We start from the raw sequence: 24,742 nt of genomic DNA, 5'->3' as shown, positions 1-24,742 counted from the left end.
ACCAATGTTATTTTGTAGGGATGCACACATTTTTTATCAATATGCCGATATTTTCCATCTCATTTTTGCCAATGCCAATACCAATATATGCACACATTTTTTTCCACCTGGCTGAGGAGACTGTTCTGTTGACGTTTCTGCTCTAGGATACAAAGATTATCATTTTATATTGACACAAAACCACTCCTCTTTTCATTTTAAATGACAGCCTCGGGGCCCAACATCTGTCCTGATACACTCTGGCTTCTGGCTTCAAGTTTTGCTAAAAAGTTGCTCAGTGAACAGGCCGTTTTAGACGACTAGAATAAAATATTGAGAGTGAAAGATTTAATTCCTCTACGTGACACTGGCTTCTGAATTGGGGTGAACTTGGAAAAACAGATAGCAAGAGAGGAAACTCCTATTCCTGTGAAGTATTATGAAAATCAGCTTTAAAAGGGATATGGATAAGCAGACACTGCACAGGCACTGCCTACTCAATGCTCTGTGCTTAACAATGGAGAGACATTGGCCACGGAACAATGTGCTGCTATCCATTCAAATTTGAGTGCAGCTACTGATAACAGCACGAACAAACATTTAAACAGAATCGTGGTGACTGGCAGTAAATTCCTCCTGAATGAAACAAGCCAGATCATCAATAAGTTATGGTAGTGTTTAGGAATGTCCTGAGCCAATCAAATTGGTATCAGATAATAAATATGATCTAATACCGATCTTTTCTTTACTGCACTCTGTGTTTTACCCACCTCAGCCTGCTGCAAAACTGTTCTCCACAGTCGGGCTATATGGGGCAAACATTTCACTATTCAATTCCTTCTGGCTGTCCTGAAATCTAGGCTTAAAACCAAAGGTGACCGTGCTCTATCCATCTTCTATCTAACCATCTTCCCCTAGTTATAAAAAAAATGCTGAGTCAGACGATAAGCTGTTAAAAACTCACCTGTTTCGTAAGCATTTTTTCCCCATAATGTGTGATTGATTTCTGTGTAGCTTTAATCGTTTTTATTGTTTGTGTATCTGACTTTCGTGTTTACACTCTTTGTAGCTCTATGGTTTTTATTGTTTTTTTATATTGATATACCCTCTTTGTAACTTTCTATTTTTTTCCTCAATTGTTTGCATTGTACTGCACCTTATAACTCTGGTTTTGAAAGGTGCTTTATAAATTAAGTTTACTTACTTACTGCTATACCTGTGCATGTGCAAATGTGAAACATGACTTGGGCACCATTTTTCTCTTAACATTTGAGTGACAATCTAGTTCATTTGTACCCTCACAATAGAAATTCCCTCATGCTTAAGTTGATTGAAGAAACACGCATTCCAACACTGTATTATAACTTTTATGGGCCTCCACCAGTTCTGGCTTGCTGGTTGGAATGTGATCTCTCGATGTCCTGAGGTAAACCTCATGTATAATTTTGAACACTTCAGATTGGTCGAGTCCCCTCAGCTAGTGACCTAGTATTGGCCTACTATGAGCGCCTCCTTAATATCAACTTCACATTAATTTTCTCTTTCTGTGATTGAGAATGACGTTAAAATTATATATATTTTTAAGTACATAATTAAATCATGAGCAGACTTGTTAAAATTATTGCTTTTCTGTTCGCTGATTATTTTGCAGTTAACCTGCAGCAGGGGGTTGTTGCATGTGAGATGTTTCTGAAATGGCAGGGTACTTACTATAAATAATGAAGCTAAAGAGGCTATGGTCAAAAATTTGAGAGTTAAAAATAACTTTTATGGGTATTTCCTGTAAAATGATAGATCAAATCAACACAAGTTTCCATCTGCCATAAAGTTAAACAAAATGGCCAAATTGCCAAGGACTTGTACGAAAAGAATTCACATTAACTTTAAGATTATTTACAACAGAATGAGTTAAAATTATCTGCATTCAAGTAGAACTGAAAGAAAAATAATTGAAATAAATGAAATCAATTCCTGTACCTTAAGCAACACGACATTGACATGCATTGATGCAGAAAGACAGAAGGAATTTAGTTACTGAACTAAATGTCAGGTCAGCCAACCAGCACCAGCTGGCCTTTTGAAATAATGATTTAGTTCAGGTGAGTTTACACTGTTTTGGATATCCAAACTTTTTTAATCTACCGCTGTAGTTTAACAAACATTCCTGGGACACAGACTGACAAAAAGGCAAATACCTCAGACTGCACTGTCACTGCATACTGCAGGGAATGTAGGCTTTCTGCGAGATGGCACCATATGGATAATCTATCAAAGGGGATTTAATTGAAAAAATAAATCACACCCCACAACTTAGTAAAATAAATTCCCCTTTACTTGTACTCTGAGATGATTCATGGAGGATGTGTATGACTTTGCAGTTATGCAGAGGTACGTATGATTTTATTTGAGGTATTGCCTAGAATTTATATCCTTAGGGTGCTATAGAGTACAAGTGTGGGCGCCATCACGTTCATCATATCAAACCAAGATACTTCTTCAAGTCTTTTCTTATATCCTATGTATGACAAAACAATATGTTATTTCTCATGCCGTGGGCCAGTAAAGATTGGGCACCTCTTCTTCTGTGTGTGAGTGGGTTTTTTTTTTTTTTTTTAACGCATTTTGGGGTTTATTTCTGCTACAATTGGAAATCTTAAATGATGTGTGAGCACCGGGGAATGAAAGTCCATCCAAAAATAAGAGGGGTTGGTATTGTTAAGGGTTACTGGTGCATGCAGGGGAGAGACCACTTCAGAGAAAGCTCTTTAACAGGTTGGATGGGTTTGTAAGCTGGTAGCATAGCAGTCATAGTTTAGTGACTCAACTCTTAAGACCTAGAAATTTGCTGGTCATTCTGGGATATTTCTCTTCTTCTTGGAGTAGGTTTGCTAACTAAGGTTTAGTAAAGTTTAAGAGTAGAATCCGACTTGTTTAAGTTGCATCAATTTGTGCACTATTGCCTTAAGGCTACAGGTTTGTCAGCTTTGATGTTACGATAACAAGTTACTCTGACAGAGGAAGAACAGATACAGTATAATCTTTGATATCACACAGCCCACATCTGCCTCTCAACTGTACAACCAATGCAAAGCTTAGGCATTAAATGTCATTTTAAATGTCATGTGCTTGAACTGTATTTGTTCATCTTCAATGTCAACTACTCTTTTTTTTTCCCAGAGTCAATTTTACTTTGTGGCAGTCTTTTAAATGCCTTGACATTTAAGAACTGAACCTTCTGCTTCTTGGCAGACTTTTATGGAAACAGGTGAAGCAGACAAACCTTGCGGATCGTTTCAGTTTTCAGTTGTAGTCTGGGAACAGGCATAACCCTCTGACATCAGCCTGCATGGTCACTAGAATGTAACCTGACATTGGCAAGATGCCTTCACCTTCTGACTAAATCCAGCCACCGAGCACATACATACCACTCTGGGATGACACCTGATCCCACAAACAAGCAATTTGAGCTTCAAAAAAGTCTAAACCAAGAAGGACACAGCCTTTATATGTTTGTAACTTATGTAGAAATAGTGCTGTAACAATTAGACCATTAAGCAATTAGTCAACTGCAGATAATTAATATATAGGTCTTTAGAGCTGCAGCAATAAGTTGTTTAATCAATTAGGTAATTGACAAAGAATTAATCGACAACTATTTTGAAAATCGATTAGTCATTCTAGTCATTTTTAAAAAAAATACCCTCCACACATATATCAAAACATACAAAAATACTCTGCTTGGAACAGTAATGTGTGTCTGATATGGTTTTTCCAGTTTAATTACCACATTAAAATCCTTAAAATGACATCCACTCCTCCTCCCTCATTAAAAATCCAGAATCTATGAATATGCAAATATATTTAATTTCCGAAGTTTAACTGCTGTTGTGAAGTCCATTCTCAGTGTTTTTGCACTGGAGGCTTCAAGTTTCCGCATCACACTTGTGTAAGTTAAATATCGGACCACTATTGGCTTCAAAACTAGTCGTGATGTCCCAAATCACGACCATATGCTCACCCCTTAAAATCAGATTTTCAATGAGCACGGAGAAACTTTCCCCCTTCAGCAGATGAATGTGAAAACAGCCTTCTAGTGTCAAACTGCACATACATCATTCTGCACAGTGAAGCTTAAACATCCAAATGTAAGAACAAGAAGAAAAACGTATTTTTGAGTGGAGGGGGACTTTAAGAAAAAACGCCAAAACTCTCTGGCTCCAGCATCTGAAATTTCTGGTTTATTTACTGTTTTATGATCATAAACTGATTATCATTTAGTTGTGGACTGTTGGTCGGACAAAACAAGACATCTGAAGACATCACCTTTGACTCTGGAAAATTATAACTGTATCTTTTCAATATTTTCTGACATTTTCAAGACCAAACGACGAATCAATTAATCAATAAAATAATCAGCAGATAAATCGATAATGAAAATAAATGTCTGTTGCAGCCCTAGACATCTTTGGGTTTAAGATGGTTGGTTTGACAAAACAAGCAATCTGAAGATGTCACTAGGACTCTGGGAAATTGTGATGACCAAGAAACGTCTTATAGTTCCCTCATTTTAAAAAGCTTAGTGTATAAAAACCCTTCAATATAGACACTAGAAATATACAGCATGGCATCTAGCTCAAAAATTCACTCTTCAGCATTAAGTGTCACTCTTGGACCTGTCATGCTTTCATGACCATAAAGGCCATGGTAATGTTTTCCCAGTGGTGCTTATTTGTTATGTCATGCACTTCACTGGGATGGAGTCCTGGACCACTCTTCCTTTTACCATCAGTAAAGAGAGAACCCTTCGCCTGTGGTGATAATGTGAATAGCGTTTTGAAATATTCAACAAGGTATTACGTGTCCTGTTGAGGTAAATCTGCAGCCAGATGGACTCAGATACATGCAGTGTTTGAGAGTAGTAGTAAGGCTACATGTTGAGCAAACGACAGTGGAAAAGCCCTGCCCCTTCACTGCTGCTGTCCACATAGCAGACACTGGCGAGGGGCCGTCTTTCAGACTCAGCATGTCAGGCCCATGGAGGGCTATTTTACTGGAAAAAAATCTATTGTGCACCTAAGCTCCAAAAGCGCTGACATGCTTTGTGTTCTGTATTATCTTTAGCTGTCTGGGATCCAACCAAAGCATGAAATCTGGGACTCTTTCAGGAATCTATCTACATTTCCAGTTAAATCAACCATCAGCCAGCAGCTGCACATGTCAAGGCTTATCCACACAAGTGATTGCAAGGCTGAATGCACTCTATATATGCAGTATGGTTCCTTAATTTGTTTTATTCATAGATATGATATGAATGCACGGCTAAAATAGGAGTGGGCTGTGTTGAAATTCAGGATTAACAGTTGTAACCTTGCAGTGCTCCTGCTTACTGATACTGTGTTAAATCTTAACAATACAATTTATCAATAATTTGTCTGATTTTATTCCACAAGCCTCCAAAGTGATAGAACAAAGCTCAAAATGGAAATTCCCTACTTTAATACAGATGGTTTGCTCTCAAGGCAGGCAGGAGAGAAAGATCAACTCCCTTTAGACCACACCATGAAAATGTGGGTTGGAAAGAAGCTATGTGGGGTGGATTTGATGAAAACAATTTCCACGCCAAAGGATGAATACAAACTCCTCATTGGTTGATTGCGACTATGACCTATTATTATCATCCCACAGTGGAGCCATGCAGAAGTAGCTGAGAGTCCTCCTCAACTCAAAAAAAAAAATGCATTTCTACTTAATATCTTTTACACTTTTGGAAAAATTTGCATCATCATGCAAACCCTCACAAGTTATTCAGTAAAAGACTGACTAGCATAATGTAAAAAAGCCATTTATCACTTCATCATATCCACTCACTCAAGTGTGCACAGTACTGTATCTGTGTATACCTATACATTTTGCATTTATGTGGAATGAATACACAAATATCATAAAAAAAATGACACATTCAAGGGTTGGTAATGGAATAAATAAAACACAAAAAGCTGACTGCCACTCAGCAAGAGCTCTACTTTTAAGAGCACTTGACTGACTTATAGTAATTGTGCACAAGGGATGCTGACCTTCCTCTGACTGGCTGTGGGAAGAGGCTGATACTTCAGCACTTTACTTACATATACACAAGCACGCACAAGGCAAATAACCATTTTGTGCCTAGCCATCCAGACTGTGAGGCCAAGACTGGAAATACTTTCCCTTTCTTAAAAGAGGGGGGGGTGGGAATGACTTGTGATCATAGCAAAAAAAAAAAAAAAAGAAGTAAATCTGACATGAAACATAGGGGTGAGGCCTTAAGCCTTGATGTTGGTCCAGAATTGGGAGGTGAAAAACGAACACAGGGGAGAGGCCTACCAAAGGGCGCTAAACTATTCAACTGTTGTCAGTTCCCATTAAAAAGAACTCACCGTGAAGACTGGATCAAACAATCACAACCAATACAGTCTTTCGCAAGCATGTTTGTGTTTTTGAATGAGGCACGGGGTTCATCTTGTGCAAACAAAACTTTTTTTTTTTTTGGTACATCTCCTCGCATAATCAATACAGAAAGTTTCACAAGCATGCATCACCATTTTGAATGGCAAGCAGCATGACAAATGAAACTGACGACCCGTTGGCTGAATGTCTGACATGCTAAAACTTCTCTCCTCGTGCCAAACACACTGTCACTGCTTAGAGTACGAGCAGAAAACTACTCAAAAACAAAAACAGAGAGAGACTGTACACTAACATCCCGCTGTTGCTTCAGCTCCACAATAAACCAGCCTCAATGGTTGTCAGCTGTGAGGCAGTCTTGTGCAGTAATGTGAATCACGAGGAGGGTAACCTAGAGATTCCTCTGGGCTGTGTATGCTTGTGTCTGACTGTGTGTGCTTGAGGCAGTGTAAGAGGGGAGTTCGCATATGATCTCAATTGCTATATGCCTTTTCGCTGCTAATTGGCTGAAATTAAATTAACTTGCACTGTGGTCACATCGCTGATGCAGTAAGATAACCTTTCCACACCTGCATGGCAACTGGAGAGACGTGAGGCAGTGCTCCCAGCATCTATCATCTAATAATAGGAGTGTAAGACTTGACCTTTGGTGATTATCCATCATAACAAAATGAATAAAACTGGTTCTTCAATCTTTTCACCACTTGGGTTCAGCCAGACACAAAAGGATTAAAGCATATGGTCATATATAAATCCTGGAATATTAGATATATGAGTTGAAGACTGAGCCGGTTTTATGTGAGACATTTATATTATTGTGAATTTAAATCAAACCCAGGTAAGGACATGTGCCTTGTCTGAGAGTGTAAATGCTGACTGTTTGATAGCCTATAGGTTTTATGAAAACTATCTTATTAACCAGGATAAAATATATGGCACTGTCATGCAATAGGGTTGTGTAATGTCCTCTTATAGCCTCGGCTACACAGCTTTTACAGCCTCCGGGATATTAAAGGTGAGTCTATCTTGTCCTGAAAGGTAGGCTGATTTTGCACATTGCAAAGCAATACCATTCTGTCATGGTTCACGTTTAAAGAAACGCCCCTACTTAAAATGCAGATTAAGGTCATTAAATATGGCGTACTTTGAATGTAGCGAGTGGACGTGAGGGTAAAGGTAAGCTTATCTTGTGGGAGCAGAGTCTGGATCTCCGCCTCTCGGCGACCTCGCATACCAGAGATTCCCACACTCTAAGCTCACCTGCCCCTTTTTTCTTTCACTTCTTAGCGGCACGTTTTCAAGGACAATATTTAGGGAAATGTGAGTTTCTTCGCCACCGGGAAACTAACGCCCGAAACAGTTTATGTACATATTAGCCGGAGTTTGATCCCAACGGTTAAAGGACGACATCGAAGACAGCGCGTGAAGGTCCCTCAAAGGTGTGCGTTGTTGGCGATGAATTGGTCACAAGAAAAAAATTAGCTTAGTATTAGATTCTCGTCCGCTGTGAAGAAGCCTAAAAAAGCTATCTTGTGCCAAACACACACACTCACACACACACACACAAAGGCCAGCCACTTTCTCCTCGGTGAATGCAAGACTTTCTGAGTAAAAGTAGCAGTCCATACACTCCTGCCTTGCGCACAGATGCTTTCATTTTTTTCCCCAACGTTTCTCCCCAAATTATTCAGCAATTAATCAAAGAGCGAGTAAAGAGAAAACAGTTAATTACCTTTGGAGGACTGTTGTTTCCCTGGCTGAGCTGCGGCTCGGATCTACATTGGAACACGTAACTTCATCGGTAAAGTCCCGTCGCTTAGTCCCATGCATGTACAAGAGTGAAACTCGCCTCCATAGCCGAGTAGAAGACGAACCCCTCCGCTCCGCTACTCCCCTGCCTCCACCAGCAGTCCCAGGCAATGCGAGCGTGCATGACGTCAGTGGGAATGTGGGAGAGCAGCGAGCACTCCTGATTGGTTCAGATGGGAGAAGGGGGCGTTTCCGAGGAGGTTCGTTTTGTTGAATTAGCCAATGGCAGACGGAGGCGATAGTTGCCTTGGTTACAAATTTTGTCTACCTATACACTCGCTGTTGAGAGAGGGATACTACACGGTAAGCTAAAGTGTGGATAAACGTTAATTTTAATCTCACAGCAAAAGGCTTGATAGCAGTCGTGTGTGTTGCATTAAATTATCTTACGAGGAGTAGCTATATGTGTTTCTGTTCACTAGGTTTGACATATTTTAATGTGTCTGACTTGCAGACCAAACTTTTGTCAAGATAATAAATTAGCCTAACTGCTCCTCCTTAACGCCTTCATCTGATTTTCCTCTCTGTATGTTTGTATAACTTTTCCTTTCCCTGTGTTATTGTTGAACCATAAAAAGGGCTGCAACTATATCATTTTCGATTATTGATCGATTATTTTCTAGATTAACCGACGAGTTGGTGAAAAATGCCTATCGCCATTTTTTTAGAGGCCAAGCAGACATGTTTAAATTTCTTGGCTTGTCCGAACAACAATCAAAAGCCCAACCCAAGTTTACTATCATATGGACCAAAACATGTTCATGAGACACAAGATATGAGACCACTGAATTTAAGGAATTTTTACTTTAAAAATAAGTGAAACAGTTAATAAACTGACTAATTAATCGATCAATCATATCAGCTGTAAACTATAGCTAACTGTAGTTAAGTGATGGGTGGTCCCTATAAATTATGGACAATCCTCCTGTGAAAATCAGCAGCTAATGTTAGGCTGCTATTATGTTCTGAATCCTAACCTTTTCTCACCATTGGGTGTCAATAAAATATAAAGTCGAATTCTGTAAAAGAAGAAAAACAAAGCCTTAATGTCTGCTGGAGACATGAGCAAGATATCTTCGATTGGTCCAGAACAGAGCGTCAATTTTCATTTCACTCACAGATTCAATCCATTCCTGCATACTTCAAACCCACCCTTCACACTGCATGCCTTAACGGACACAATGCCTTTGTGGCCCGAATTTTTCAATACTTAATCCAAAGCAAAGACATTGTGATATTCCAGCGGCATATCTGATCTTACTGAGTGCACCATCTGTCTACTCCCATACACTAAAACGTGCCAGAGTTGACTGATATTCTCACAATGTCATGAAGACCTTGATGGTAACATTTAGTTTTTGTGTAGTGTAATAGGATAGTAAATTTGGCCTGAGCCCACAGCTTTGCACAACTCCTGTATCCTTACATGCAGTGATTTATATCCTCATTTTGCAGGCACTATACCAATTTCACATATTGTATAGTAAATGCAAATGCAGCTCTTGAATGATGAGTGGAAGAGATCTGCATACGTTCATCACAAACTACAAAGCCGAAGATGTGGGTAAGTCAGTTTTTTTGGGTCTGAAACATTGTTGACTTGTGACATCGTAGCCCATTGACCTGCTGAACAGATTTGACCTGAGGTTCCTATGTTGAATTCTCCAGGTACTGTCAAGTCTTTGATGCCTTTGTCAGATGCAGCATTGCTTGTTTTTTCACCTGTCTCTTTGAGTCACAGCTGATACTCAAAAAAAGCTTAGCATTGAACCCCCCCCAACCCCCCCCAATGCAGTCATTTCTGAATTACCCATACAATCCATTAGTGCTCAGCTTGTACTGCTTCCCTGTCTTTTCCTCTATTTCTTTCTTTGCTGAAGTCAGCATTAAGACTTTACTTCAGACATCAAAAGCGATGAGCTTTTCAACAATCCCAATGATCCTAATTCAGCCATATCATTTGCTTTCATCCATGCAGAAAAACTGACTGTGCGACTGAGAAATGGTCTTGGCAGCTCAAAGTACAAGCCAGCTGAATATAAAAGACTACAAGCCATTGTTGATGCCAAACGCATGGAGTCTGATTTAATTGGACAAAAGGTAAATTCGGGTAATTATCAATATCATGCCTGTGCAGCAATGTAATTATAAAATCAATTCCCATATCACTTAATAATATGGTGATTCAGCAGCAAATGAAGAAGAATGTGCAACAACAATATAAAATGCAAACAGTGAACAAACAGTCCTCATTAGCCACCGCAGGAGGAGCTTCAACTGACAAAACCTGATTTTAAAGCGAGGTGATAAAACAGCACGTCTCCAGTAGTAGTAAACAGTGTAATTTCTATTGGTTTGTCTACCTTTCTCTCTTCTTTCTTACACACAACATATTGTAAAGGGATTTCATTCCATATAAAGCAGGCATTGCATAACCTTTATAGTTTGTCCAACAACATGAAACACAGCAGTAATATCAGTGCCATACACAATAGCATTGCCAGTTTCATGAATATTCATTAGGCTGCCTGGGGTTTACTATAAACCTGTTTGAAGTTCATAGTTGTCTGACTCAGAGCAGAGCAAAAAGTTAATGCTAGGGGCAATGGAGATTAGGCTTTTAGACCTGCGGTGTTTTAATTGGTAAACTGTGGCAGCAGGAGCCTTTTAGTATCATTACGTTAGCCTGTGGCTCCTTCCAACCCTGCTCTCTGCATAACCTAGATAAGACAGGCTATGTTCACATTCAGTCTCCAGCCTGAAAGGCAGGCTTTCTGTGCATCTCCCATTGGTGATGTGATGGAGGGTAAATAAATGACCATGAGTCGCCTCAAGCATGGGATCATTTGTGCTCTCCAGGAAGAGACTGGCAGTATTATCTGCTTCAGATACGGAAACCTTGACATTTTTCCTCTTGATAAGATTCTAAATCTTAGTAGCACTGTACAAAAATTTGAAACAAATGTGCGTTCATCTGTACTGAAAATTGGTAGATGCATCCACTGAAATGAGAGGCTACCTTGTACTACAGTAAAAATTATTCAACACTGAAGGTTAACAAATTAGAGAGAAGAAATGCAGTCTATCTAATACTGTTTTGAATATAATTATATAAGCAGCATGCAAGCACAATATTGCTACATTTTTTCCTAGTGATTGTACATATTCAACTATAGTAATGTTTCTGTGTTATTACTAAAGCACCATGGCCCAATTAGAAGATATGAAGGGGCATAATTGAAACACAACAATGCTGTGGATGCGTCTTCACTGTATAGGCCAATTGTTATGTTGCCAATCCATCATGTACATACATTCAGAGATTATCTCTATTTCAAGATCAGAATAACCACAAAGCCCAAAATTTAAGAAAACAATTACAAATTATGAATCATTTTGCTGATTTGAGTCAATTTGTTCAGTTCAGTTCAAAGATGCATAGTCACTATGTGGTTCGTTCATTACATTCACAATAGCAACACAATTTAAATGCACTTCTGTATGTACTACAGTAAGTGAACGTGTCACGGTTCATACTGCTGGCACTGATTCCTACGTTCAGTCTCTTGCTAGTTCAAGCTGTTACCTTCAGTTCAGTACAAACCTAGGCCTATAAAGAACTGTTTATAAGGTTATTAGTTCCAATATTTGTGATATAGTTATCACATAATGATTTTTTCTGAACCGTCAGATGCATGTGAAAAACGACTGAAAAACACAGTTGAAATGTCTTCTGTGTAGACAAGCCTGTGACATTAAGCTTTGAAATCTCTTTAAAATATAAATTTATTTTTTTTAATGTCATTGCATTTATAAGGAACATTGTATTTAAAGGCTTGTATGGATGGATGCATGGTCCACCATGGTGTGAGCATGTAAAGACAGCTTGATTGACATCTTTCGGATCCCCCTATTAGTTTTGTCACATCTGTTTGTGTGGGAAAAGTTACACCTTTGCTTTCTTACTGATTTGAGAACTGGGGACCTCAGTAATTCCAGTATAGTTCCACCCAACAACAACCTGAGCAGAAGTCTAATCAGAATAAAATGCACCTGTGTGGGTGTACAGGACCTTTAAAACAGGGTATATAAAGTTTAGATTAAACATGTGGGTCAACTTAAGTTAAAACAATTATGTGACCTGACCTATAATTTTGATGTAATCTGAGAGCAAAGATTAAAGGGCAGTTTTTAAAGCAGAGCCTTATAGGGGATGTAAATATTGTACAATACAATATGCTTTTCAGATTCAGATTTTATTTACTCTACACCACACATTGTGGTATGGAGTACAAACATAAATCAAAACAGCAGTACAATAGTAAACAACCAGAATAGATCTTTAGCACAGACTAAGTCACTTAAAGAGGAGCAGAACATTACTCAAAAATGCAACTAATTTACATACTATCCTTGGTTTACTGTCTGCAATAATAATATAAGTTTAAACATAGATGGATGGTTTACAAAATATTTTGGCAGGTACTTCTTTCTATACTCAATGATGCTTGTGTTTTTACATTTGAACAAAACATGATATTCATTCCCCAGACAGTTATTTACAAGTTACAGTTAAATTACAAAATGTTTTATTCCTTTCCAGACTTTTGTATGTTCCTGTTATTTTATGAATTCTGCTATTAGAAACTTGGAAATTACAAATAGCCTGGCCATACCTCCTGTTTTCACAAAGTAGATACTTTTCAAACTTAAAGTCCTCTTTAAATTCACAATATAAATTACCCAATTTCCCTATTCCATTAAAGAGGACCACCCCCTCTTTTAATAGAGATATAATATGTCCTTTTAATGGAAGACATTTGGACATGTTACAGTAGGAAAAGCACAGGTATAAATAATACAATCAATTATGGCTGGATTCCATTTAGTTGCTTCAGTTTCAGGGTCCTGGTATTGTGCATGCTGACTCATTCACATTGTCACGGCTTATGGGGAAACTTGATTACAGAGAAAAACTTGAAAACGGAGCCATCATTAGTGTCATTAGTAACACTTGTGCTTTTCTTACTAAGTCAAACTGTCTGCAGTGAAAAAAGCCTGTGGTAAGTGAGAAATGTATAAAATACAGTGCAATGTGATCTTATGGAGAACTATGACTATACACAGTATCCCTACAGTCAAGTACAGACATCTTTTTTTAACCATACAGTGGTCTTCTGACTAGCAAAAGAGCAGCATAATTTGTTCTTATAAGAATTTATTTTTGACCTTCGACTAAATTGCTCCAAATGGTTCTTAAAAGAAAGTCTTTTATCCAGCCAGATTTCTAAATGTTTGTAGATTTTAAGCACATTTCCACTTTGAGAGCCCTGAAATATTATATCTGGGATCTTGAAAATAACACAAAAGACATTTTGTTTAACAGTGTCGAGGTTGTGAAATCTATAAAGCCATCATGATCAGACTTTAAATCCTTAGTGGCTGGATTAAAAGATTATAAAATGAGATATATAATGTGATATGCCTAAAAGTGTACATTACAATGTGGCATGGCAGATATATATATATATATATATATATATATATATATATATATATATATATATATATATATATATATATATATATATATATATATATATATATATATATATATATATATATATATATATATATATATATATATATATATATATATATATATATATCTGCCATATATATATATATATATATATATATATATATATATATATATCTGTGTGAATAAAAGAGATAGCTTTTCTTGATAAAATGTGAATGGATATCTGACTGAACACTGTGTTTTAATGATTAATGTGTGACTGATAAGTATGGATTTGAATGCATTAGATTTATTTGGACTAGTGAGAATAAAAATCTCATCAGAAGTTCGGCTCCATGTCCAGCACAATATATTAAAACTTTTTTTTGGCAACAGCAGCACTAGCAGCTTGACACTTAGATAGACTGTCATTGACGTAAATCAACATCCTAACTCCTTTGTATTCCCTATTATTATGAAATAGATTGTACCCATGTATTAGCTGTGTGAGATTTTCTTTTGTACAATTATCTGAGCCAGTGGCCTGTGTACAAAAACACTGATAGAAGACAATGAATTGCCACACTGAGACTGCTGTGAAGGAGGGCCTTGTTCTTTCATGATGAAAAAGGAAAACAAATGAGAGTAGATTAAGACTTTTATCCCCCCCTGACGCCACCCCTGCACCCTCTGCTCTCCTAATAACATGCCTCATGCGTGTCATGCGTGTTTCTGCTTGATTATTTTAATTTGCTGCTGTTTATTTTGCTCTTGTGCTTCGACACTAATACTGTTTCACTTGAATTACCTGAGTTTATGAGCCTTTCACACACAATAATGCTAATAAAGACTGAAAAATATCCCTGATATGCAGAAAAACAGGGAACAATTTACTTTTAACCAGAAGAAAATTACCCATTTCATGTTGCACCATCCTTGCATTTATTCAGCACTCCAGAGACAGGTTTGTCCAGATAAAGTTAATTATTTGTAGGAGGGATTGAATGGCATGGCCAAAGTGAATTTAAAAGCCAGCACTGCAGAGACTATTTTCAGTGCATATTACAGCTCCAGAGAAGCAGTTTATTCCTTAAACCTTGTCTTATAGGTTCAGAAGACTCGCTGTAGAGCCAAGGCAACCAAGGAGAGCTCCATATTACGGCAGCACAGACAGGTGTGGAGCAGAGAGTGCTCCAGGCTGCAAAAGGCTGAGTAAGAGCCCCCATTTACTCCCTGTCATTATCTGCTGCAGTTTTCTGAATCTGCTATTACACCACACAACCATTGAGCCCAGACAAGAATCTATATGAAAAAAGGGTAGAAAGGCAAGCATAAAAAGGGGGACAAAAGTAAGCCCAAAGAGAAAAATCTACCAGGGAGAAAACGGAAGGAAAGAAAAGGGTTATTTGAGCTGGTTTTCTTGCAGTGATGATACTGAATTAGGGTAGCAAGGGGAGAGAAACAGAGAAATGGGGGTTATAGCTGTGTGGAGACAGGGGGGTATACCGAATGGAGAAAAGGCAGCTTTTTTTCCTCTGCCTGCTGAGGCAGAAGTGTGGGTCTGGGGCCCCAGCGGTGTCATGCCTTGTGAAGTGAGAAGGGCAGCGCTAGCTCTGGGGTGCAGTGTGTTTGGCTGCATAATGACTGTGTCTGAGCCACCCAAGGTTAATGATGTACACAAGTGTGAGCCTTGGTAATGAGCCTAGTCATAAAGATGTGCCATTGCTTGCAACTCTCTACACATACTGTATATCTAGTTAAATTACCTTGGGATTCAAAAGCCACCTTGTCAAATGGGAAAACAGGCAAGTATATCTCTATGGTTACTCTTTCTTTATTCACAATCGTGTCACCCCTCGGGCCAGTGAGTAAGAAGTAAACAATTACTGTAGTACCCTCTGTAGGCCAGTAAGTGTAATGCTGCCCACAGCAGCAAGACATCATGTCCCCAGTTTAATGTCTCTAATGTCAAAGGAAGATTCTGCCGGCTGAGTCCGAGATGGTGTGTGTGATGGACGAATGGAAGGACAGACCTAGCCCCCATCCTTCTCCTATATCTCAAAAACTAATCATACCAGTTTTTGTATTCAATAAGGAGAATGCTAGGTCAGCTCATAGCTACATTATTGTCTTGGCAAATCGGTCTTTTATTGTAACAGCTGGAATATTTGATCTGGTGAGGAGAAAGCAAAAGTGTAGGCTAGTTTGCTAGTTTGGTAAAGATCCCAAATGTACAGAGTCTCCAAAGTCCTGAAAGATATTTTTTTATCTTGTGCACACAATATGTGGTAGGTAGGTTAGCTTAGCAATACTCCTAACTAACCTCAGGCATATATGTGTTGAAAATTAGATTTTTTTACAGCAAACATTTGAACAGAGTGCCATTGTCTTGCTGTCTTGATGGGGTATGTTGTTAGCTATAATAAATAATGTAATGTGGTTGTATTTAATGCATCTTTCTCTTCTCCTGTGCAACAGGGAGAAGGCTGAGAATGACATCCATGATTTTCTAGAGCAGATCAGGCCAAACAGCATAACAGACACTGCCATCTTCTCACTTCAAGATTATGGTAAATAGTTACTGTGTATCACCATCAGTCTGTTCTCTTTATACTGTAAGTACTGTACTAATATGTGTCCTGTGTTTAGAGCTGTTCCTAGGGAGGGAGCGGGAGGCATTTAGGACAGCCACTGTGCAGCCTTTTCATCAGCTCAGGGACGACTTGTGCTTCAGACTGGGCGAAGTACAACATCAGAAGCTTAGTCGCCATCCATCAAACTGGGAACCAGTAAAACAACAGGTACCTGTGTGTTATGAAATAGAGACATGTCTGAATGTCCACTGCAGGACATCACAGTAACTTCTACAGACAAATCCTAAATGGGCTTGATTTGTAGGAAGTGAGTATCACAAGAATGACAAGATTTCTAAATCAATCTCAAGGAAAATAGATTTGTGGTCTTTCATCTTTAGAGAATACTTGGATTTTGCAACTCATGTCCTTGGTTGTTAGCGAACCATTTTGCAGTATTTTATCCTGTCAGTACGGTAAAAAGCCTTCAACAGTTAATCGTAGCTGAGCTCACTCTCTACGTGTACCAAAACAACAACAACAGTCTGTCACATCCAACAAAGGTTAAATAAACCACTCTCCTGCTTGTTCCCACAAAGATCTCAGCTTGCACACAGTGTTGTATTCACTTTTTTAGTTTTTTTAAAGATATTTTTGTGAGGCTTTTCTGCCTTTATTTGACAGACAGTGTAGAGGCAAGAAACTAGGGAGAGAGCAACAGGTATGAGACATGCAACATGGGTCACCCAGCTGGGAGTTGAGCTGTAGACATTGTGGTTTTGTGGTATGTGTCTCAACCATGAGGCCACCAGGGCGCCCGTATTCACTTTTCATTAATCTCTTGTTTGTTAGATATCCACAGTCCCTAAGTCACCAGTTCTGCCTTTGACTCCAGAAAGCTTTTTGCAAGCTCCAGAGATGAATGGCAAGATTAAGGAGTAAGCGGGGGTCTTTAAAGACGGAAGATACTTGGAATGAACTGTCTGCCAGCTATTTTGTCTCCTCTGTGTGGCTCACTCATGCTTGTTTCTTTCCCATGACCCCCCTACTCTTGCTGGTCCACAGCCCTTACCCACCTGATTGTATGTTCACAACAGGACAACCCCCCCTTCCACACCCAACCACAATGCCTCTCCTTTTTGTCTTTTTCTTGTGCTTCATGTCTTTTGTCCCTTTTTCTCTGATTCTTACTTTATCATTTAAAATAAATCAGAAAACAAGGCTTTTTAGGGGTTTTTAGGGGTATATACTGTATATAATCACACACACACACACATATATATATATAAAAATTAACTCGTCATGTTACTGGCAACTGATTCTTACTGACTTTCAGATTTAATAAAAAGATAACTGTCTCATTTTAAGATTTGATGGTTTCTGGTTAGTGGGTGTTGAGTGCTGCAACATACTTAAAAAGTAGTTACAGTTGTTAGAACATGGTGCACATCTATAAATTTGATGTTATGACCCTGCTTCCTCTCAAATGTCAAATTATTTGAATATTCACTCATTCACATAACAGATTGATGTTAACTACCACTACTGACACCACTACTGAAGTCATAGCACCACATTAAAGCAATATCACATCACAAAAAACAATGAAGCTCAGGATTTATCTGTTATATTCATCAGAAAATGTACATTATATCTGATGAAATGCACCAGTAGATGGAACATTCACTTGCCTTTGCTGATCCTGTGAAGTGCATGAACAGTTAAGTATCCAGTGTCCAGAATGAGTGATCAAAATCACATTTGGCAAGATAGCTACAGCTATAAAATAGGGGACACATGATGTGATCACGCTGTGAAGGCCAGCAGCAAGACACTGGAGAAGAGACTAAAGGATACTTTGATAGAGGTCTTCAGTTAGTGCTGAACCAAACGTGAAGCTTACAGGATGAAGGACTCACAGCACATGCCACTTGAGAATTGAGAGAAGCAATTACTTTCATTGCTCTACTTTTTTGAATGGTTTCCAACCATTAGTGAGGAGTTTTTCAGTGAATATTGGGGAAATAGTCTCTAAATGTGACTATTCTTGTACTATTTATATAAATATATATATAACATAATAGCTACTTGCATTATTAATTCTATTTTTTTACATATGCTCCTTTTATAAAATCGTAAAACAGGCCTAATTATTATTATTTGATAAGCATGTCTCCATTTCCAACACGCTGTTTTCCTCCTTTTGATATGTAGTATCTTGGACTATAAGCAGGGCCTAATTACTGATTACTTGCTATTACTAAATCACTCTGATGACAGATGTTTTTGAATCGAGACGACTGAGAGAACAGGGAGGCGCTGCATTCAATCAGTACTGTGACCACTGAGTTGATTTAAGGAGACATAATATAATGAGAGAGGGAAGAGAGTGCTGCAGAGGATAGCTGTGATCTCTTGAGTCTGCTCTGTGTAATCCTACAGTCCCAAATTTCTTTAAGCTGTAAGAATTTCATAAGAGTCTTTTTTTAAACCATTATGGATATCAGAGGAATTCCTGGAAAGTCAAGTCAAGACACATTTAGTCCGTTTGGTATTAAATGACAGTTCAAATTTGCCAGTTTGACCTCCCTGGATAGTGTATGGGCTTTGACTATCATATTTGTTTTCTAAGCCTGCTTTCAAGAGTATTTTTTAATGGTTTTATCCTTGAACTACCAGATAAACTTTGTGAAAGACCAGCAAGTTGACGTAATTGCAAAGCTTCAAGCAGAGTATCAGACCTTGGAGGAGGAAATCGTGGCCCTTGGTTTGGAGGTAAATTTCTCACTGCTCTCTCACCAATCACCAATATCTTTTCATGTACAGCTTGAGTGTCACACTTTAGCGCTGTGTCACAATTGCCACACCAAAGCACATGTCTAAACATGTCCTTACGTTCCTCAAAGATGGCCATCTTGTCCTCTGCAGAAATATCTTACTACTTCAGATATTCCGGTGAACATAGACAGCGTTCCAGAGGATGTTTTGGATTCATACTGTCCCTACCCAGAGCTGAAGGACTCCCTGATCCAGGCCTTCCACTCCCTGTCAGAAAGGTATCAGAGCCGGCTGCAGAGTCTTCAGGAGCAACTGCAAAAAAGTGACGGGTAGGCCTGAAGCTCTAAAGTTAAAAATGTTTCTTCTTTTATTATTCTAAGTGCTCGCACATTGATTGAATTAGAAAATTGTTATTTTTCCAGACAATATGAAATAAAAGTATGATGACAATCCCTTCAATATCTTGCTCAGCCAGAAATGGGCTTTTAATGATTTTCAGCAATCTGTTTTGATAAATATAGTACATGTAGAGGCAGAATGCTGGTGTAACTGGGCAGATTAAAATGAGATTAAAAACTCAGCAGGACATCAGCAGCATATAGAAGCACAGTCTCTTCTCTCTCTAGAAGCAAGCTGTTGAGCAAGTTGATTACATCAACGTCTCAGAGCCACTTCATAACTTGATTTCCATATGATCGCTATAAAGTAAAGTATAAGTTTAACTCTTAGAATGAAATGCAATTAGTAAATGTACGCTCAAGTGAAGTGAAATGAAGGAAAGGAAACAGTGTTTTTTTCCTTTGCTTTACTATCATATTTTCTGGGTTGAACCTCTGTTGAATCCGTTCCAGGTTCTGTGGCTGGTGTGCAGATGACCACCTACGTTTCCAGTTCATATTGTCTCAGTACACTCATGATGTTCCCAACCACAGAGCACTCTGCACAGACATGCTTCAAAGACTCTTCCCTGAGAAAACGAGACATGAGCTGGTCAGTACCTTGGCATTGTTTGTTGAAGAAAAACAAAAAGCATTATTGATTTAGTTGTTTATCTAAAACAATTAGGGATGTACACACACACTGTTATGTCTTGGCCTGGCACATTGTGTATACAATGTTTATGATGCATGTACACCCCACTCACCTGAACACACATTACTGATAGACTTTTTTTTTTAAAAAAATCTTTGTTTATCCAGGAGAGCAAGCTCTCACTCTCACACAGTTACACATATTCACACCAGGAAACTGCCCAGTACAAACACTGATCTGCTGACCACTGAGCAGTTGGGGGTTAAGTGCCTTGCTCAAGGGCTAGATTTATCCTGCAGGGGATCCCTTGACAGGATTAGAGAAGCCTGCATCTCTAACATTTATGCCACTATTTCCCAACTCTCCCCTATTATATTTTTTCCTCATTTTTGTACTGCACACAAAACACACACATACTGTACACGCCCACTTTAACATACTGTATATTTATGCACACACACACTCCCACAGACACCTGTGTAAAATCTCCCTTCCCCAGTCTGAAGCATCCCTGCAGTGTGACTCCCAGGCTCCCTGATCAATGCAGCTCACTACCCTGAACTGAGCAGACAGATAAGCCTAGACAATGATCTGTTCAGCGCAGTGCAGGATGTGCCATGTCACCGTCTGTGGACATCTCGCTCACACCACCGCCTAGCATCGCCATGACAACCGCCAGCCCTGCTCTCCTCCCTCACCCGCACCCAGAGACCTGTCCTGTCCTCATATCAGTTCCAGCTGGGAGCTGCATTTAGAGCTGTGATCGTTCAGCCTTGTGCGTGTGTGCGTGTGCGTGTGCGTGTGTGTGTGTGTGCGTGTGTGTGTGTGTGTGTGTGTGTGTGTGTGTGTGTGTGTGTGTGGGAGGCATGGGGGGGAGAAGGAGAGAGACACTCTTCACTTCCTCAGAAACAGACCCAGAGTTGATGTAGTGCAGACTCCACCTAATTCAGCTATTAGTCATAATTAAGCTTGCTTGCATGCAGTGAATAATCAGTTTGAACTACAGATTGGTTTGCTGAAACCTCACTGATTAACTGTATAAATGCTACTCTGATCATTAATTTGTAAAAAAAAATTGTACAAAAAAATCCTGATTTCAAACAGGCTTTTTTTAGATGTGTTTAAAAAGTCCTGATTTCAAATAGGTGTTTTTTACATCTTCTTTATCTGAAATCTAAATGAAGTCAACAAGCATGACATTGATTAGTATCCAGTAAGCTCAAAGGATGGTCCTCTAGATGAAGTGAGCTGTGTGCCTGTGAATACTTGGCTCCACTAGAAATATAGTGGAAAAAAAGAATCATGAGCAGTTTGCTTTGGGCGCATATTTCCCTTGTATTTATTGTGGGAAAAATAATTCCCATTGTTCTTGCAGACATATGGTTTGATAGAAAACTCTATGGTTACCACCTACAGAATTGTTTTTAGCTCTATGCTTTCTTATGTTTTATTTTCAATTAGATTGCTGAAGGCTGTTCCCACTTGAGCCTTAATATTTCGCTCACCTGCCATTCAGTTCCATCTGCACGTAATAATTTCAGGATGATAGCATCATTTTCTCCTGCTTTGTCAGTGCTCTTTAAATACTAATGCCAGATAAAACAGCACTGTTGCACAGAAGCAGGGATGACATATTACCACAGTTAAAGGGTTTGCGCAATGTGATAATTTAAAAGCCTTGGTGATAAATCAGCTCCTATGTGCTCCTCATTTGCTTGCAGGACCAGCTGTTTTGAGTAATTTCCCATTTTTGTAGAAAAAGATTGAGAATTGTTTAAGTGAGGCCCCTTTTCAGGAGTTTTACTTAAGCTTTACTTGGAGGAATGGTCATTTCAGTTTCTTTCACTGATTGTGCAGAGAAATACCCAAAGTAAAGAAGGGCAGAATTTGACTGGATAGTTGCATTAGTGACATTGATTTACTTTGCTCTCTTACTCCCAAACTATAGGAACAAAATCATTTCTTGTTTGATCGTGACCTGCAATCGCAATCTAAGTGCATGTAACTGTCACTGCAAAGTGCTATTTTATAGGTGGCAGTGTGCAGACATGGTTTTTGTGTCCTGTCACCCATTTCTTTTCTTTTTTTTCTCTTTTTGTTTTCTAGTATCACTCTGTCAGATTGTGGTACTCCATCTATTGTAGTTTAGAGTGGAGATCTCCCTCTGCTGGATGGGGCTCTTTGTGGTCTATTATGACTTACTCTTTGATGTTGTCTCATGATAAGTAGGAAGCCAACAGAGTACCAGCAGGATTTCATATGCCCTAAAATTGTTCCATGGCAATAGTGAAAATAATTCATACCTCTTACCCTGTCTGGACATATCAGAGGGGAGACATTTTTATCTTCTCTTTGTATGGCTCAGTCTTCATGGAGACAGCACTGTGTACTGCAGACAAAGTGCAGCAGATGCTTCCACGTACAGCATGTAGCAATACTGTACTTTACAAGCTGTCTGCAATGTGTTGGCTCAAGTGCACGCATGCCTGTGTGCAAACACACATTGCATGTTAAGTGCAAACACGCAAACTCTCTCACTTCAAACAATACAAGGAAGGCAAGGGTACTAAAGGAGAGGGTGGGAGAAAATGAAGAACAAAGGGTGGATCTTCCTTAACTTCTAAAGTTGTGCATTAATAAACAGGATTTGCTTCACTGCTTCTGCCACTTCTGTTCCGTTGGCAGGTCTGTCAGCTCACTCATTTTCAATAAAATCAGTCAGCCGTCTAATGCCTTCCCACCGTCAGTTAGCCGCTATTAGCCCATAGATGAATATCATTCCCTCTGTTACAATGAAGCAGCCAAGTGATGCAGCCTCTGTGAGCGCTGACACAATGATGAATAGCTACAGGCAGCCCTCACGCAGAAAGGAACTGTTTTCCTTCAGGACATTTCACAGTCAGGAGAGAAGGACCATTTTATACACCAGCACAGCTAGATCTGACAAAGACTTTTTCCCTTCGGTCATACTGCTATTATTATAGACAGTATATCATGTAGAGGTGTTTGTGGTTTTCTGTTTGCATGTCATCAATTTGGTGCAAGAGTATAGTACAGCAGTATTTGCCATTTGGGCTGCAGTACCTCAATCTTACAATCGTCATATTCTTCTTTCAATTTTTATTTTAGGTGGGATTTTTGTTTCATGTTTCCAAGAATAAATAAGATACTTAACCAACATAGACATTCAGCAATGCCTTTTTGTGTCACCCCATGTGCAAACAATACCTTCTCCATCAATCTTGTTCTTCCAGATGGAGTATGAACGTGTGTGGGACTGGCAGCGCTTCACCCGGGCACAGCTGAGAGTGGTGACCCAGCAGTGGCAGCGGGACCAGGGAGAACTGCTTGCTAAAGCCCTGGTCACCCTGCAGGAAGCCAGGCATGCCCACCAGGAGGAGCTGGAGCTCCACAGAGACCGCCAACACCAGCAGGACATCTGCTCGCACCTCAGAGACAAGGTCAGTGTCTGGTACACCTTCACATCAGGAGTTGTCACATATTTCAGGAACATTTCCAACTTTATGAGACGGCACTTTTTATGTTGGCAATTATGCTACAGTTATGTGCCTGCACACCATGTTTAATCCCACCAGGAAGTGGACCTATAACTATAATATAACACTTGTTCATTGTTCTGCAGCTTAGCCAGTATGAAGTCTCTCAGGTCTACTTTTATACCTCTTTCATTTATAAGACACATTCACTCACATCTACTACTGGAGTGGACAATATCGAACTGGTTTCATGGTATTTGGCGTGATATGTTCCTCTAAAGAACATGTGTAGATGTGATAGTTGCTGTGAGAGATGTGTGAGGGACCAGACAGGCAGCAGCATCTGAGTGCCTGCTCGTGTACAGTATATCTGCTGACGAGGCTGCACAACATGCCAGGCTGCCTGACAGCATCTCTTGCTTTAGCTGCCACTTGGGATGGGCCGTGAATGCAAACAACCTAATAAGTATGGTCTCGCAAACATGATGTTGCTGTCTCCGAGGAGTGCTTGTTCACATTCTCACAACAAACAAGTTACTCATGTGAACAAATCCATGCATTGTAGATGCAGTACTGTACAAATTGAATTTGCTTCGCTTGCCAGTTTATTTTAAAAAATGGTGCTTATACCCTGTGGCTGATCAGATAAGAAGACACTCTGATGTGCTGAGGTAGGGTTGGTGTGCGCCATCACCGCTGAGACTAGATTTGTCAAAGAACAGCACATGCCCTGCAGGAACAAGAACCTCAGTTTGATTCCTTGGGATTTAGTCGAGTTCACGCTCTCCCTTCCTTTACATCAATTAATAATCTGTATGGTCCATGTTCTTCCATCCCGAGTGTCCCGAAATGTAGTCTCTTGTCCTGAAACAGTTACTTTTGGACACTGCTTTCTCCTACAGTGTTTTTACCTAATGGTTATCCTGTCATTTTAATTGAATTTTATCCTGTTTTATTGAATGTATCCTTGCTTAGTGTTTTACTGTAAATGGTATGATTATTTGCTTGTATGTTAAGCAGTTTGTGTTACATTTTATGCATGAATTGTCCTACAGAAATGTTTTATCATTATTATTATGTACTACTACTATGGTCATGAGGAGTTATGA

At 39.2% G+C, this 24,742-nt stretch overlaps 2 protein-coding genes across 3 annotated transcripts in view; one reads left to right on the top strand and one right to left on the bottom strand.

The window, feature by feature from the left end:
• LOC137192614 (plakophilin-4-like) overlaps positions 1–8,342 on the bottom strand; it is an 83,679-nt gene extending 75,337 nt beyond the window's left edge. Inside the window, exon 1 of the mRNA XM_067603442.1 lies at positions 8,156–8,342. The gene's annotated coding sequence lies outside the window, so the exon portion shown is untranslated. The remainder of the gene's footprint in view (positions 1–8,155) is intronic.
• A 107-nt stretch (positions 8,343–8,449) lies between these two features.
• Positions 8,450–24,742, top strand: part of LOC137192615 (coiled-coil domain-containing protein 148-like) — a 29,024-nt gene continuing 12,731 nt past the window's right edge. Inside the window, exons 1-10 of one of the 2 annotated variants that reach the window (XM_067603445.1) lie at positions 8,450–8,535; positions 9,688–9,796; positions 10,211–10,332; positions 14,862–14,965; positions 16,232–16,323; positions 16,403–16,554; positions 19,006–19,101; positions 19,255–19,433; positions 19,956–20,094; positions 23,391–23,597. In XM_067603445.1, the coding sequence (XP_067459546.1) occupies positions 9,739–9,796; positions 10,211–10,332; positions 14,862–14,965; positions 16,232–16,323; positions 16,403–16,554; positions 19,006–19,101; positions 19,255–19,433; positions 19,956–20,094; positions 23,391–23,597 (1,149 nt within the window). In that variant the 5' untranslated portion in view covers positions 8,450–8,535; positions 9,688–9,738. Of the gene's footprint in view, positions 8,536–9,687; positions 9,797–10,210; positions 10,333–14,861; positions 14,966–16,231; positions 16,324–16,402; positions 16,555–19,005; positions 19,102–19,254; positions 19,434–19,955; positions 20,095–23,390; positions 23,598–24,742 lie in introns of those variants that run through there. The other variant, XM_067603446.1, reaches the window with a different exon arrangement.

Source organism: Thunnus thynnus, chromosome 11, assembly GCF_963924715.1.
Source record: "Thunnus thynnus chromosome 11, fThuThy2.1, whole genome shotgun sequence".
Lineage (NCBI taxonomy): Eukaryota > Metazoa > Chordata > Actinopteri > Scombriformes > Scombridae > Thunnus > Thunnus thynnus.
The sequence above is the reverse complement of the archived record's forward strand: the minus strand, read 5'-3'. Positions and strand labels throughout refer to the sequence as shown.